General features: G+C 36.4%; 1 protein-coding gene across 15 annotated transcripts in view; it reads left to right on the forward strand.

The window, feature by feature from the left end:
- Nucleotides 1-1,467: 1,467 nt before the first annotated feature.
- The window catches only part of nrxn3b (neurexin 3b), a 442,510-nt gene continuing 425,477 nt past the window's right edge, over nucleotides 1,468-18,500 (forward strand). For 6 of the 15 annotated variants that reach the window (XM_067417351.1, XM_067417352.1, XM_067417355.1 and 3 more), the window contains exons 1-4: nucleotides 1,484-1,755; nucleotides 4,063-5,144; nucleotides 15,627-15,644; nucleotides 18,111-18,140. In XM_067417351.1, the coding sequence (XP_067273452.1) occupies nucleotides 4,448-5,144; nucleotides 15,627-15,644; nucleotides 18,111-18,140 (745 nt within the window). In that variant the 5' untranslated portion in view covers nucleotides 1,484-1,755; nucleotides 4,063-4,447. Of the gene's footprint in view, nucleotides 1,756-4,062; nucleotides 5,145-15,626; nucleotides 15,645-18,110; nucleotides 18,141-18,500 lie in introns of all 15 variants that reach the window. The other 9 variants (XM_067417360.1, XM_067417361.1, XM_067417363.1 and 6 more) reach the window with 4 other exon arrangements.

Consider the following 18,500-nt stretch of genomic DNA (forward strand, 5'->3'; position numbering starts at 1 on the left):
ATTGAAGCAAATGGTGTCCTGGAAAGTGTACAGGTGTCTTTGGAGAGATGTTAAAGAAAGATGAACAGTGCTGTCCCTGTATCACTGGGAAATAAGATCCCCATCAACACAACCCTTAAAAAAAGACATCAAAAGACATTTGCTCTGCTGACACCAACTCGCAGTTGCCAAGTGCCGTGTGTATGCTGATGATGTGAGGGGCACTTGTATGGTAATTTGTTGACAAAGCATCAGGAAATAACTTGTACATGTAAATGATATGGGCTGGGTATGGCTAACCATTATTTTAATTTTGACTTTATATTATACAGTACATACAGACTGTTTGTAAAAGCTTTCCAAAATGAGGTTACAATTAATTGTCCCAGTCAATTATTTAAGCATTATAGGTACTAATTCTATTTTAATCCAATATAAACATAAATTAGTATAAAAATAGACACAATTTATAATTATCTAGCATATGGTAACTTGCACAGCGTTAAAAAGAATATCCTGGTCAGAAAGAAATAAAACTAGCCTAATAAAAAATATTAAAAGAAAGTAACAATTCAACAAAAAATGTCAACAAAACAATTCACAGACAAGTGTGGTTTCACATGATAAAACACTATTTGAAAAGTATTAGGGCAATTTCTGTTGTAAAATGTTAGTGGAACAAAGTTTAGAGTTAATGTGCATGAACTAGAGCTCTGATAAATTTGAGGACAACTGATTTTATACATTCACTAAAAATCCCTTTTGACAAGTGTTGTGTAATGTCATATGCTAAAGGTGTCATCTGCTTTTAACTGATTTAATGTCTGTAAAAATTGGTTAAAGGACCTAATAAATAAAATAGTTAATACACATTAGATTTTTTTTTTTTTAATAATTATGTAACTCTTGGTATTAAAAAAAAGTGTTTTTTGTTGTCTTTTTTTTTTTTTGCCTTCATTTGCATTATTTTGCCTGTTCTCACAGGACTCTCACACTGCCTCATTAAGCCGCGTCAGTGATCTTTTCATTAACTTTTCCATTTAATTAGGCCGTGAGAGCTACCTCATTTGTCTACACTAGACTAGCTTTAATCTGAACGTCGACAAACATTAGATTTCTGAATGATAAAAACAGCAGTGAACATGCTCGTGGCGGTAACATCATCGTTGTTGTTGTTTTTTTAATGAATGGAAATCCTTTTAAATGTAGCCTAAATGTAAACTTATTTTTTTTGGGAGCTGTCATTTCTTGTGAGTTTATTATCTGGGCTTTAGTATAACTATGTCTATTCAGCACCATGGAGACTTCCCCAAATAATTCTAGTCTTCCAGAAAACTCTAGACGATTTTTCCCACACAGCCGCTCACATCCGGGACTTTGGTTATTTCGTGTGCAGACAGAGCCGACGATAGATCTGCTGAGGAAGTATAATGTGAAATTTAGGCTTAAAATTGTATATTCACCCATATAAAGATACCTGAAGGGGATTCCTGACAGGAACCGCTGTATTTGTCTTGATACGTCTTTAAATGGCGTGTTTGATTTAAATAGTAGGCGGAGCCGCCAAGCTCGCGAGCTCAGGACAGGCTCAAGTATTTCAGTCGAGCGGAGGAGAGCGAGCTCGGGATGCGCGGATTATCCCACTACACTGGATTTGACCTCAGCATCACTCCATCCGCGCTCCATCACTCGCAATGTGGATTTAACGTTTTTTCGAGACATTTTGTTGAATAAATTGGATTCTCTATCGGTGCAGTACAGTCTTCATCATATAAGGTAAACGCAGAACTACTTTAAGATATTTAGAGAGTTTCACAAATGCGGTTAGACATTAATTTACATCATATTATGTCATATGATCATATTTCTGCCATTTGTGTGTTCATAAACGCATTTATTTTCCGTGTATTTGCTCTGGGATATCGATATAATAAAATATACATTTTACAGCATGAAAGATACGGACATATTCCTATTTATGTTATTTTATAATTCTATAATTGCCCTACACATTTATGAAATAATCCGTGGATGTTTGAGATCTGCTGTCATTGCTCAGAGAGGAGACTGAAAGGATGCATGCTGCAGCCTGAACATGATCTCTCTCTCTCTCTCTCTCTCTCTCTCTCTCTCTCTCTCTCTCTCTCTCTCTCTCTCTCTCTCTCTCTCTCTCTCTCTCTCTCTCTCTCTCTCTCTCTCTCTCTCTATCCCTTCGTTAATAGTGCAAAACTTTTATGGTCCATGTAAATGGTTTGGTATATCCCATGTACCATATTAACCCTTAATAGGAAGGGATATGAAAATCCCCCAGACAAATGTATTGACTGGGGCACAGTCATTTAATTTTCTTTCTTCAGTATATTGCTTATATTTCCAACATCACAGTTGTTATCTCCCATAATAATATTTGAAAAATCTGAACTTCAGGGTCAAGGTCAGCAGTCTTCCGATGATTTATTCCCCTATGGAACACCCGAAGAGGTTAAAGGGTTAAACTATTCCTTTAATTGGGAATCCCAGCTGAAATAATAATATTTCAACACCAGTGCTGCTGCACATTAATGTTACACGGCAGGTTAACATACTACTTGATCCTTTGTTGTTCTTTGTGAACGCATGTCAGGAGGTATTGGATGACAGTTGTTTTTAAATTGCCTTTTCGATTTTGATCCTTTTAGAGACATTTGCTGGAGAACCCCAGCTGAAACTGACACGACTTTGGAGAAAGCACATATGGAGAGATAATCAGCATATTTATTGGTTGTTTCCTGTACCCAGCATCTTGGCCTTGTTCACATAAAACATGCTGGATCATTCAAATCATTCAAGGCAGATGGAAGACTTTTCCTTTGATAGTTATGTGTACGCTTTTCATGTTCTTTGCCTTTTGGAAACCAAATGCAACACATATTCTGTTTGTTTGAATTTTCAAAGGATTACGAAACATATTAAATAGGATTTGCTTATTTTCAAAAATCTTGTCCAAATGTTTTTTGAACACAAATCCTCATAGACTATACTGTTTGAAGAGTTCTGATCAGATCTATATAATTTGTAACGCAATAAGTCTGTATTATGTTTGTAATAAATCCTCCGTGTGATTGTTGCCAGACCAATGGCAGTTGTCATGTGCCGTGTGTGAGGATCATATTTCAGGCCAGCCCATTAGCAGTAAAGCAGACTTATCAGAAAGTCCTTCTGACAACCGGTTCTCCACGATGCTTTGCCTATTAGTGTGGCATGCATGGTAAATGTCTCGACCGACTACTGCGTTCTGCTCGGCTAACCCTTTTCACCTTTCTTCTCAAATCTTGTGGAGCGCTCATTCTCTATTGAAACAGACAAGACCCAGTATCGCTTAAGGAACGGTCCACGCATCAGTCTTGGTATCAATTGCCTTAATTCAATAGCTGGCTGCCAGGGAGTGATTAACTATTCAGGGCAGGTAGTTAAAGGGACTATTGTGTTGCACCGCTGTGGAACAGCTACTATTGGGGAGGCTTTTGTCTCTTGGGGCTTCATGCCAAAGCAACAGCCAGGGCAGGGAGGGATGGAATTCTACACACACATACAGTATCTCTCCGACAGACATCTGTCAACTGACCACGTGTGTTGTAAATACTCAGGTGTCTTAAACAGCAAAAATTTGACCATGGCGTTTGTGACTACTTATATCTGCCTAAACGCAAATGCAGTTTTAAATATTAAATATTGTAATTTTGATTGTTCCATTTTTGTTATTAAATAGTAAATAGCTGTTCAAAAATATGTTCAACATGATAACAATGCACATTTTTAGTGTGAAGGCTTATTTATATTATGTGTAAAAAATAAGCATATTAAAAAGGTTTGACAAATAATATGCATTTTTTTGTCATTGCTCAAAAGCTGTATATTAACGAAGGGATTATTAAATAAATGATTCATAATTAAGCATAACAAAGACAAACCCCTCTCTTTGTCTGAGGGAACATGTAGATGTAAGGGAATACAAAGGTGCCCACTGTATGCAGTATATTTGTCTGTATATTTAATGTACATAATGAACCTAATGAAAATGTCTGTCTTTTTTTCTCTTTACAGATCAGGCAAAAAAAAAGAAAAAAAGAAAAAGGCCTAATGTGCCCATTAACATGTGGCGATATAATAGAATCAGAAGCAATATGGAGCATCTCTTTTTTAATCCAGGAAGTCGACTCAAGGGAGCATCATCTGTAAAGCCTCTCTAATAGATAAGTGAAGCTGAGCATTTGTCCAATTCTAATCTTAACGCTGTTCGTTCTGTTTGGAATTCATTCTGGTACCCCTAAACAGGATTTAGCATGTGTCAAGAGCCTCAGTGACTTCACCTTCTTCACCCATAAAGGATTTGATGTTTCTTCAATGACCTCCATGTAATTTGCCAGAAAATAGGAATTTTATTTTGTTCATTCCAAAAGGATCATTTGTAGCATAATCACTGGTTACCATGCCTCCCCTTTGCCGGCCCCATTTTGTACTATTGCTGCTCAGCACCTTCCTGAGTCTTGGTTTGGGCCTGGAATTCACAGGCTTAGAGGGTCAATGGGCACGTTATCTTCGCTGGGACGCCAGCACCAGAAGTGACCTCAGCTTTCATTTCAAAACAGCTATATCAGACGCCCTGGTTCTGTACTTTGACGATGGAGGATATTGTGACTTCCTGCTCCTGAGCATTGAGGAAGGCAAGCTAAAGTTACATTTTAGCGTGGACTGTGCTGAAACCACAATAACCTCTGGAAAGATGGTAAATGACAGTCGCTGGCACTTTTCAACCATCAGCAGGCACAACTTGCGAACGGTGTTGGTACTGGATGGAGAATCCAAGATGGATGAAGTGAGACCACAAAGGCAGTTCATGAAGATTGTCAGTGACTTGTACCTCGGAGGAGTGCCTCAAGACATTCGGACAACTGCCCTAACACTACAAGCCGCTAAAGAGATGCCACCGTTCAAGGGGATTATTACAGAACTGGCTTACGGGAATCAGGTTCCAACACGCCTGGGAAGCCAAAATGTCCGGTTAGAGATGGAAGGCTTGTGTACAGAGAACCCCTGTGAAAATGGAGGCATTTGCAGCATGGCTGACAGTGAAGCTTACTGTGACTGCTCCAAAACAGGATATGTAGGTCGTTACTGCAATGAAGGTAAGAATGTTTATCCTACAACATTTAGCTTCGATTTTCAACACAAGTCTTTGGCCGATAGTTGTGTATAATTTATTTTTGTGATCTATTTACAAGAAAACTAAGCAAAAGATTTAAAAAATCTCAAAGTCAACATGACATGGCAAAACATGCTGATTTGATCTGATTTAAGCTGGCCCTTGGCTGGTTAAGGACTGGTTTAAGCTGGTCCTAAGAAACTAGCTCCAGCTCAGGACCAGCTGATTACCAGCTCAGGGCTATCTTAAACCAGCTCATGACCAACTAAGGACCAGCATAAACCAGCTCAAACCAACCACCATGCTTCAAAACATACCTAACCAACATATGCAGTTTTTTTCAACAGTGATAGACCACGAACAATGCTAAACAATACAATAAACAATTTTATTCAGAAAGTCCAGATTTGGGCTACATTCTGAAATAGATAACTTATATTCAAGATTCATGAATATATATATATATATATATATATATATATATATATATATATATATATATATATATATATATATATATATATATATATATATATATATATATATATATAGGTCCTTCTCAAAAAATTACCGTATTGTGATAAAGTGTTTTTAATACAAAAAAAGTCAACCATCAAATAATTATGTTCAGTTATGCACTCAATACTTGGTTGGGAATCCTTTTGCAGAAATGACTGCTTCAATGCGGCGTGGCATGGAGGCAATCAGCCTGTGGCACTGCTGAGGTGTTATGGAGGCCCAGGATGCTTCGATAGCAGCCTTAAGCTCATCCAGAGTGTTGGGTCTTGCGTCTCTCAACTTTCTTTTCACAATATCCCACAGATTGTCTATAGGGTTCAGGTCAGGTGAGTTAAAAGGCCAATTGAGCACAGTAATACCATGGTCAGTAAACCATTTACCAGTGGTTTTGGCACTGTGAGCAGGTGCCAGGTCATGCTGAAAAACGAAATCTTCATCTCCATAAAGCTTTTCAGCAGATGGAAGCATGAAGTGCTCCAAAATCTCCTGATAGCTAGCTGCATTGACCCTGCCCTTGATAAAACACAGTGGTCCAACACCAGCAGCTGATATGGCACCCCAGACCATCACTGACTGTGGGTACTTGACACTGGACTTCAGGCATTTTGGCATTTCCTTCTCCCCAGTCTTCCTCCAGACTCTGGCACCTTGATTTCCGAATGACATGCAAAATTTGCTTTCATCCGAAAAAAGTACTTTGGACCACTGAGCAACAGTCCAGTGCTGCTTCTCTGTAGCCCAAAAGTGGCTTGACCTGGGGAATGCGGCACCTGTAGCCCATTTCCTGCACACGCCCACAATCTCCACAATCTCCCTCAGGGTCCGGTCACCTCAGGAATCTTTTTCAGGTGTTTAGAGTTAATTAGTTGATTCAGATGATTAGGTTAATAGCTTGTTTAGAGAACCTTTTCAGGATATGCAATTTTTTTGTTGTTGATTTTTTGGGTTTTCATGAGCGGTATGCCAAAATAATCAGTATTAAAACAATAAAAGACCTGAGATATTTCAGTCGGTGTGCAATGAATCTAAAATATATGAAAGTAAAAATTTTATCATTACATTATGGAAAATAATGAACTTTTATCACATATGCTAATTTTTTTAGAAGGACCTGTATATATATATATATATATATATATATATATATATATATATATATATATATATATATATATATATATATATATATATATATATACTTTTTTTTTTTTTGGTCAGACATCTGGCTACATTGGAAATACATTGCATTATGAAAGTAAAATGGGTCTTGAATGCCGTCATGTTGACTGTAACACTGCCTGTTTGAAATCCTGTTTAACATATTTAATTTCATGTACCCACCTCAAACACATTTTTGCATAATTTCTCTCATTCATTTGTAAAACTATTATTAAAAATTTAATGATTGCACAAAAGCATGCTAAGTATAACAATTTCAGATAATCATGATGTACAATGGACTCAAAGAGTATTTAGACACTTGTGTCATACTTAAAAATTATATATATATATAATATATATATATATATATATATATATATATATATATATATATATATATATATATATATATATATATATATATATATATATATATAATTTTTTATTTTTTTATTTTTACAAAAAATAAAATAAATAAAATAAATAACAATGTTACTTGGACACCTTTTAATAGTTTGCGTTTTCAAAAATACTTTGAAAAGTGAAGTTAGTAGAAGGAGTCAATTGTTCTAAGGCAATTAAATGTACAGGCTACCTTTTAAAGTGTGGCTTAAGTCTCCAGATAGTCTTTGGGTTCAGTAATGCAAGTATTAGTTTTTAATACATTTAATACTAATAATAATGTTTTGATTTTATGTAATTATTTTGCTCATTGTATCATTTAAGGAATTTGATCGAATGATTGAGTTTTTCAGCAGTGATGTTACATATATTGTGTTCACCCTTTACAGAGATATCCATATTTGGTTTTTATTGTTTCATTTAGTCATTGTTATAGATAAAATTATAATTTTTCCCATTAAATATCCAGATCCTGCACATGTTACAGACAATGGAAGGTACACCACAATTTCAAGAGTTGAACCTTTTGAACTGAGATTAGGATTTCTATTGTCTTAAAAAAAACAAATTTCTTGATTGTAGTCAGTTTCTTTTTTCAACTGCACTTTAGTGTTGAGACCTATTTAGAATTACTCTCACTGAAGACTCACCAGCAGGTATTAAAATATAAGTCTCAAAACTGATTATCCTTTCTAAATGCACACTGAATTGCCAAGAGACTTTGGTTCTGTGGTTATGAGAGATTACTCTTTTCGTGTTGTGCCCTGTGTATAGTCTATAATTCCACAAGCATCTCAATTTGTTCAGGGCATGAATATAAAGGCATCTCTAGGCAGGGAATCAGTAGCCTGACTTCAAACTCAAGCTTTTTAGACTGATCACACCAGCCCTGTGCCTCAGTGCTCCTTTATAAAGATAAAGAGATAGTCCTCAGTAGCAGCGACAGGAGATTAAGCTGTATGATCAGATCACCTTTGGATCAGTAGGGGCGCTCAGGGCTGGAGGGCCAGTGAAGGATGTTTCTACATCTCTGGCCTTCTGGTGACTAGCAGGCCTAAAAAAGTGCCCTTAATGAGAAGCCAGTCAGCAGCTGCTCAAGGGAAAACTGATCTGATAAATGTAGAGCTAGTGGACCTCTAATCCCGGAGCAAAGGTTTTGCTCGGCCCGTCCTATGCTTTGACCGCAGGCGTGGCTGTCAGGGCCGTCACGGCCTGTCTTGGCTTCATCAGGCCCCAGTCATGTCCACAGATTAATGAATGTGTCTGATAACGGATTGCACTGCTGAGCTGTGGGAGCGTTCTGTAATTAGGGGTGGAACAAAAGAGAAATGGCTAATTCACTGGTGGGCGATGGGGGTAAATGATGGGCTTAAACTTAGACTGACATGCTCTCAGCACCTCACAGCTTGGCTATGTTTATTTGGGGGAATTCACTAAGAATACATTTATAGTGTATCACTTATTTTAGCATGCTATTGTTGTTTTTTTAGCACTCAATTCACAGAAATAATGCAAATCACATAATTGTGCAAATATAGCCAATAGCTGCTAAATGTAATGTGTACTTCACAATTCCTTAGTTAAGTAGTTTGCAAGCTGTTTCTAAGTGCTAAATTGTCATGAATATAGCAGACTATACTCATTCTGTTCTCAAAAATTACACATTAATGCTTTTATTATAGTATATGAAATTTTATATATGATAATATTATATACATTTACCATGCCTTCATCATTTAGTTTAGCTACTTTTCAAATTCCTTTTATGTATTATTGTTTTAGGTTCCAGTGCCTGACCTTATTAATATAAAAAGAGTTTGAAACTATATTTTAAATGAAGACTCAAGTAAGCATAAACGTGAATATGTATCAATACGTATCCTTTTCAGAAAATTCCAACAGAACTTTGCCCTTGATGAAGTGCACTTGTTGAGGAGACAAGATACTGATTAAGATATATTACAGAATAACTGCCTTTAGCTGAAGAAACATCAAATTGCATGTTTGTACTAAAACTTAATATAGATAATCAAGATGCAGTAATATAGTTTAAACTGGACTGCCTATAGTGTAGTGAATAATTTAGTGTTGGTGCAATTTAACAGTCAAATTCAGAATGTACCAAAGTAACAGATGTGAGCTCAGAAATTGTTTAATGTTTGCCCTTATATAGGCAATCTGTTCAACCTGCACTTGTTTTACATGTAAACAGATATGGTAACAGGCTAGCAAAGACCCTCAGAGCATGCAGATGGCAGAGGAAAGCAGACTGCATACCTCAGTGTGTATGAAAGGGCTAGACAGGCCACACCACCGCAGCAGGAGCCCAACCACCAATATTATCATGTAGAAATCTGTCTTAAACTGCAGGCAGATTAAAACAATATGCGTTTAGCTGTAAAACACATGTTCAGTCTGTCCTGACGATGTGGATCAGAGGGTATCATTTGAAAACTGTGCCACATCATTTAGTTATTGACATCACAGAGACCACATAACACACTTTACTGCTACTAAATATTAAATCCTGTGATGTTTCTGTGCTTGTCGCATTTTAGAGGCTTCCATTAGCTTCCCATCTGTTTAATCTCTGTTAGTTTATTTGTAAGACACTGCATTATAAAGAAGTATAGTCACTCAGTAATGATCCTTTAATTATTAAGAGACTCAAAGAAAAAAAAAACATTTCCTGTGATTAGCTGCACCTTATTTTCTTCACTTATGAGCTACACATTTTGAACCTAGCCTTTTACAAGATAAGAAGCAATTAAAGCTGAACAGCATGCAAAAAAAAAAAAAGTCAAAACAATCGCTGTGGGCTTAGCTGTGAGGATTAATACATATACATGGAAATATGACAGTTACTATAATCTTACTACAAAAGTAGGTCAATAAAAAAAGTGAAAAGGGACTAGCATCCTGATTCAGGCACACAGGGCATTTTTGTCTCTTGACCCAATGCAGGCAAATGTTGGGATGAAATGTTTGGGGATGAAAAATAGAGCAAAGGATTAAAGCCGAGCAGCATGTCATCAAGAGGGATATGGTCACGTGAAGGCGATAAACCCTCTTTCTTTCTCGCTTCAAGTAACCAGCCAAAGTGACACTGTCTGGAAATCCGATTCTACACTCTTCTGTGTTTTTATTTAACAGAGGAGGCAGGGGTATTGTTCTAAGAGGCAGCCATTTTGTTGATAAAGGATGCAGTGTTGTATAGTTGAGACCAGTGTATAAGACTGAACCTGAATAGGCTGAGTCCAAGTCAAGATGGATACCAGAATAGAGTTGAGTTGGTCTAGTCAAGACAGGGCTAAAGGATTCAGACAGTGTAATTATGCTTTCCTCTAGGATGAATTAAGCCTGGTTTTGTGTCAGTGTCACACAAACCTCCTCAGTTCACACGTGGTGTACTCTAGTCCAGAGACACGACAGCACAGAGCAGATCATATGCATGAGTCGGCACAGACCACAAAAGTATTTCTGTTGTGGAGTCTGAGTTCATTAAAATGAAAATATTGTCCTGTACTCAGATTTAAGTACTACCAGGGCATGACATTAACACCTGGCAAACCGCCATTTGCGGGTGAATTTCAGCTGTGGCGTGTAACACAGTCACTCCCATTAGACACTTTGGCGGGTTGAATTGTATTGTAGTCTTCTCAAAAGGCATCTGTTATAATCGCGTTGTGCATTATAACCAATCACACACAATTCTGTTGAGCTTATGAATTTAATGTCTAATAATCAGAGGCATTCAATCTCATCATCATCAACAAAAAAGAGATTTATACGTGCAGTGTACAGGATTCATTCATCATACAGTGATTTACTTATTTTAGCAGTAAAACTTTCAAACAAAGATCACAGCAGAATCATAGTACATTGGATGTGACTGGTATTAAAGGGTTAGTTCACCCAAAAATAAAATTTATGTCATTAATGACTCACCCTAATGTCTTTTCATAACCGTTCATCTTCAGTTTAAGATGTTTTATATTTTAGTTCCAGAGCATATATGCAGTCTATGCACACTGTACTTTCCATGTCCAGAAAGCTAATAAAAACATCATCAAAGTAGTCCATATGTGACATCAGTTGGTTGATTAGAATCACTTGAAGCATCAAAAATACATTTTGGTCCAAAAACAACAAAAACTAGGATTTTATTCAACATCAGTCTTCTCTTCCACGTTTGTTTTCAAACCTCAAATAAAGATTCAAATGGCCATGAATCAGTGAATCGATCAATGATTCGGATCGCCAATGTCAAGTGATTTCAGCAGTTTGGATCACGTGTCAAACTGCCAAACTGCTGAAATCTGAAATTGGCGATCCGAATAATTGATCGATTCACTGAGAAGACTGATGCTGAATAAAATTTGTAGTTTTTGATATTTTTGGACCAAAATGTATTTTCGATGCTTTGAGAGATTCTAATCAACCAACTGATGTCACATATGGACTACTTTGATGATGTTTTTATTAGCTTTTTGGACATGGACAGTACAGTGTGCATAGACTGCATATGCTCTGGGACTAAAATATCTTGGAGGGGTTTTTGAAACTAAGTTGGACGTTTGATGGAGTATTTCTGTGTCAAATATACTCCTTCCGGTTTCGCACAAGTTTCGGAGAGTTTTTTTCGAGTATGGGTCCGCTTGAAGTCAACAGAGCGTAATGTCCTTGTATGCGCCGTACAGGCTTTTCTTCCGGAAGGGTGCACGTGTGCGTGACCAGAGCGAGAGAGCAAATGCACGCCCATAAACACTGCTCTCACCACGGAGATCCACTTTTGCGACATGTCTGAAGCGTGATGTTGTGATGCTTCCTGTCATTTCTGGGTTAATATCGGTTCAAATGCAGCGCTGCCTTCCCGGAATGCTATGCGGGCGCGTTAAAGTCGCTTAATGTCACCCATAGGAATAAAGTGGAGCGGGGCGTGACAGAAATGTTACATTTACATTTTACATTTAATCATTTAGCAGACGCTTTTATCCAAAGCGACTTACAAAAAAGGGGAGAGTAATAGAAGCAACGGAACAGACAAGGCCAAAAACCTGTAAGAGCTGTAAGAAATCTCAATTAATTAGCACAATACACAATTTTTTTTTTTTTTTTTTTTTTTTTTTTTAAAAGACAGACATCTACAACAAAAACTCACGTCCGCACAGTGCCGAACACTGGATTTTGATAGCTAAGATAGCTACAACCCATTAGGACTAAGGCTGTTGCCCCAGCTGTTGTCGTTAATGCAGATTCAGTGGCCCAATGGGTTGGTTTTGTATTCTAGCTAAACGCGCAGCAATAGCCATCTACAACAAAAACTCACGTACGCAATATACAGAACACTGGATTCTGATAGTTATGATTACTATGTAACATACCCGCCTGAAGGCGCAAATCCGGATGAGAGACGTAGATATGATCCCGGAGTGTACGCTTTTGGTCGTTGCTGTGGTGATCAGTAAGTGCTATTCTGTATTGGTCAAGTGCAAATGGAAAAGATGTGTCTTAAGATGTTTTTTAAGAATGGCTACAGACTCGGCAGCACGAATTGAGATCGGCAGGTCATTCCACCAGGTAGGAACGGTCCAGGAAAATGTCCGTGAGAGCGATTTCATGCCTCTTTGGGATGGAACCACGAGGCGCCGCTCGTTCGCAGAACGCAAGCTTCTGGAGGGTGTGTAAGTCTGAGCAAGTGAATTTAGGTATATTGGTGCCGAGCCAGAGGTTGTTTTGTAGGCGATAACTAGTGCCTTGAATTTGATGCGAGCAGCCATTGGCAACCAGTGCAGTTTGATGAAGAGAGGCGTAACATGCGCACATGCTCAAATGTTGCACGGACAAGTGGATCTCCACCTTCAAGGTGCACTTTTCGGAGATATGAAGGATGCAATACTACTCTATAGGTACTCAAGATTGAAATGAGATTGCCTGAAACTGAGTGTTTCACCCCCCTTTAAACTGTGTTCTGAAGATGAACAGAGGTCTTACGAGTGTGGAACGACATTAGGGTGAGTCATTAATGACATCAATTTCATTTTTGGGTGAACTTACCCTTTAAGCTGGCTTGATGTTGGGTGTTCAATATTCAAAAATTTAGACGTCTCGTATAAATTGGTATACGTGTTTGTAACTTCAATAGCTTTTAAAGAGAATGACTTACATTGCTATGCCAACTGAAACATAATGTACAATCACTGATCTGCCCTGCATATTACTTCGATGTCATTCTTAGACTGGCAGAATTACTATTCAGCTATAAATAATATTCCTGATTCAACCAACTTTAAAGTGTTCATCTAGGTGTCAGGTATGATGCACAACTTTAATATCTGTGATATTTGAACAAATAAACTGTCAAATCACTTAAAAAAAATATGGATATGTTTTTTAAACATGTCATACCTCATAGAACACTGATGAGAATATTGCTTGAGATTAATTTTACATTAATTAACTTTTTACACCCCCACCCCCACCCCCACCACACAAAAAAAATCATATTTAGTTTCAGATTAAGGAGCTCTACCACATAACCATATCAGAGCTAAATAGGCATATTTAATTATCTGTCATACATTTCAACATTTCATGTAAACTTTATTTGAGTGTGTACAGTGGTCATTTACATATAGCCAACAGCAAACACCATAGTCTAGCCACAGTGGCTGGTGAGCAAGTTAATGTCAATCCCTGAGTACTACAGTACTGAAAAGAAGAAAGATAAGCTAGTTAAGAAGTCTGGTGGGGACACAAGCACCCAGCATCCTTAACACAGCATATGCTGGTCGATTCAACTTTGCAATTAAACTTAGACATGAAACATCAGACTGTCTCTGTCGATTAAATTTACCCAAAGTGCTGTAAGCCAAGAAACCCAGCGAATCCTAAAAGCTTGACAAGTGTGCCCTAAAAGCCTGTTGTAAATGTAATAAGCCAGATAGACCAGCTATTATTGAATAAATAAACTGATCATCCTCTGGTTCCATCCCTGAAAGGACGACAGGAAAGAGACAAAAAGCTCAGGAAAACTAACTCAAGCTAATAGATGTCTGACTTTCCATGGCCTTCGGAAGATCCATACAATATTTGTGTAGCCAGAAAGTAAGGAGGCTTATGGGAATGTTAACTAGGGTGCGCATAGTAAAAAAAATAATAAAAAATTGCCACGCTGTTGCCTTCTGAAATAGCACATTTTTGGAATTATAATTATAAGATTTATTTTCTCATTTGTGAAAATGATCATTCATTGATTGCTTAGTCAATGAATTGCTTAGTGTGACATGCTCAACAATGATCGATCAATTGCTTTTCTTACGAATTACCTCTGATAAAGCAGGGACAGGCATGTTCAAATATTTGTGCTAACTTGCGTATATATGCAACATTTAGCTTAGCTGGTAGCAAATTCTGATTGCAACACCAAGGTCATGGATTTAATTCCCAGGGAATGTTACCAGTTCACGGGTTTGCTCATTTGAACATTCTCTGAACATGCTTGACTTTGTTAATAACACCTCATAACTATAAAAAATAATAATAATAATGTCTTGAATACAGCGCAAGTGCTTTGGATAAAATCATCTGTTGAATTCAATACAATGTAAATTGATAGGTTGTTGAGGTTATTGTCAGGAAATACAGTGAAAAATTCATAAACATTTTTTAAAATATGATTTAGCCTTGAGATTGAAGATATTTCTTTGATTTTTGTTTTGTTTTTTTGTCAGATTTAATTTAATACTGTTGATTTGTTCAAGCTTTACACTGGCAATTGTCTGCTTTAAGGTTTTATAGTATGTGATTATTTGGTTGAACTGCGATGTTTTTCTCTTGCAATCAGTGTGCATTCATTTAAACCGATTTATTCAGACCCATAAAAAAAAAACTTCAGATGATTTTCTTGGATAGTTATACACACATGAGTCTTCAGTGAGTGTAATTCTTTGTGTCCACAACTTGTCCAGAAATCCACAAAACTCACAACCTCGTAAATCCACATGGTCCACGTCGGACAGCTGGTTTAGTAACCTGCTTGGATTTATGGCCTTATCCAGAGTATGTGAGGAACGCTGTGGCATTCTGGACACTATATACAATATCGCTGCAGCAACATTCTCAATGTGATGGAGTGATTTGATATAATAATGTCAATCTGTTTCTATCAGAAAATGGAACAGATATTATGGACTTTTTCTTCCACAGGATTTTGTTTGTAATAGGCATGCACAGGGACATTCCTGATCCCTTGCATGACAAACCAGTCTGTTTATAGCTGAAAATGAAAGTTTTGCATGACAGCCTTCATGCAAAGTCAAAAGTGTGTCTAACAGTTGAACTTTCTCTGTCTTCCTTCCCCTTTTTGCCATCTTCTCAAAAGCTGTCAACAAAACTCCTGGTAAGTGAGTCTTAGGATGTAAAAACTCATTACATACTGTATAAACTCAAGGTAAAATTTAGAGAAAGATACTTAAAAATACTTATATAATACTCACTTTCACACATAAAGCCATAAAACCACATAAAACAGGACTCCAAATACCTACATAGCCCGCATATCCTAACGTACAGTGCTAGGGTTAGTTCACCCAAAAATTACCCCATAATTGATTCACCCTTAAGCCGTCCTAGGTGTATGACTTTCTTTCAGCCAAACACAATTGGAGTTATTAAAAAATATACTGGCCATTTGAAGCTTTATAATGGGAGAGAATGGTACCCTAGATTGAAGCCCATATCCATCATAAAAGTAATTCACACGTCTCCAGGGGGTTAATAAAGGCCTTCTGAAGTGAAGCGATGCATTTTTGTAAGAAAAATATCCATATTTATAACTAAACCATAATCACTGGCTTCTGAAAACAGCCGTACACAAGTCTAGTTCCGGCGGAAGAGGTGTCTACACTCACTTAAGCCTAAAATCCTATGTCGGGTTTAGAGGTCACTCTCAAATGGTGTATGGCCTTTATCGGAAGTTCATAATATGAATATTTTGTCTTGCTTTAGATTTTTTCCTACTTTTTCTTACTATGGATTACTTTTATGATGAATGGATGCATATTTTTGGGCTTCAAAATCTAAAGTACCATTTACTCCCATAATAAAGCTGGGAAAAGCCAGGATATTTTTTTGTAAAAATATTACTCCAATTGTGTTTGGCTGAAAGAAGTATGTTATATACATCATGGCTTGAGGGTGAGTAATTATTATGGGATAATTTTCATTTTTGGGTGAACTATCACTTTCATTTAAATGTTTGCCTCTATTAATAATTTTTGTGATTTTTCAATACAATAATTTAATAAATATGTTAAATGTATTACCATTAATAATATTTTTTTATACAAAACAAGTTACAGCTAAATACATTATTATGGACATTACTTTTGGCTATGAACTTCAAATTACACAGATTTTAAACTTGATTGTATGTATAGTGTTTAATATACCATTTCACTGGTCATTTCTTTCCAACTTGCAATTCTCCTGACAGATTTGACAGATTATTATAGTGTTTTATATTATATTATAGTATAGTATAGTGTTTGTTGTGTTGTACTTCAGCACACCATCAGAGTGCTGGCAGTGAACATATAAATCTTGTTTGTAGTGAAATACTCCCACAATAACTCCCACGATTCATTAAGTTGAGATTATTTCATTTTTACAAGCCAAGGCTCTGTGTTGATGAGGTGATGACATGCAGCAAAAGATATGCATGCTCAGAATCCATAAGAGTATTTAAAACAATTAATCAGTCGTCTATTAATAATCATCAACACCCCTACTTCTATTAGAAAAATGGGAAAGCACTATTTATTTGTAGCGGAATGTAAGTTATTGGGTTAGCTCCTTCAGAAATGTGTGATTGAAAATTCGGAAACCCTCAATGCTGGCAAAATTCTTGAATATTAATGCCTATTTACACATTTATATTTCTGGCAAAGGCTGTATGTGTGAAAGAGTCTAATTACACACACATCTGCTTATATTACATTAACTTATTACTATTAGGGCTGTCAATTATATAAAAATAACCTAAATAATTACATTATGTTGATTAATTCATCCAAACAAAAGAGAAAAAAAAAATGCATACACTACAAATCAAAAGTTTTGGGTTAGTAAGATTTTTTGAATACGTTTATTCAGCAATGATGCACTAAATGGATAAAATGTAAAGCTTTTAGTAAAGCCATTGAAATTGTTACAAAAAATCCTGAAATAAAAATTCACAGTTTCCACATTATTATGAAGCAGATATTTTCAATAATGATAATAAGAAATGTTACGAGCACACCAATCAGCATATTTAGGTGCGCGTTTTAAGAATGTTTTTTTTTTTTTTTTTTACATATTTACATAAAATATTGATATATAATATAAATTATAAAAATGTATATACTGTTTATACAGTAAATATTATAAAATATATACATGAATGGGTGTGTATTTATATATACACATAATAATTATACACAGTACACACACATATATTATGTAAACACAAACTTTTGTTTTGAATGTGATTAATCACAATTAATCGAGTTGACAGCAATAATACATACACATATACTTAAATAGATACATAGTTGTACTAAATTAATTGACAGCTCTAATTATTATATGTTATAATATTTAATGTTAGCACATTTGTTCTGGATTAGGGAGTTAGAAATGTAATTGTCAGTTTCTTTTCTTAATGAAGCTTTTTTTTTTTATTGCAGAAAGCTTCAGCTTTAGTGTGATAGCCATGGTTTGTCTGTCAGCAAACTATGAGTGATTTCAATACCTGAACAGTATTGGTATTGGTGTTCTCAAGTTCTCTCTCTTTCTCTGTCTGTCACTCATTTTCTTCCCCAAGGGTTCGCGCATATGGTGAAGTCTCCACAAGGTATGCTCTGTTTCAATTCTCTCATTGCACATTTTCCAATGTGTTTACATTGTTGATGCGACTTCTCTTGCATGTGCATGCAGCTCCCTGCAGTGCATCCTGCTTTATGATTGGCTCTGCCCTTGTGACACGGCATGATTATTGTCCTCTTGCCGAATTATGTAATTTCACTCTGCGATACTGAGGTGAACTGACAGGTTAGGGGTGAGGTTTTCTCAGGTTTGACTCCCCCTGTAATGTCATAGCAAGTTACATTATCTCTCACACGTTAGACTACTGCTTTGCCAACTGACACATCATTTACAGTCACTGATCATTCCTGCATGTTACTTAGATATCATTCATAGACTGGCAGAATTA

Source organism: Pseudorasbora parva, chromosome 15 (assembly GCF_024679245.1).
Source record: "Pseudorasbora parva isolate DD20220531a chromosome 15, ASM2467924v1, whole genome shotgun sequence".
Lineage (NCBI taxonomy): Eukaryota > Metazoa > Chordata > Actinopteri > Cypriniformes > Gobionidae > Pseudorasbora > Pseudorasbora parva.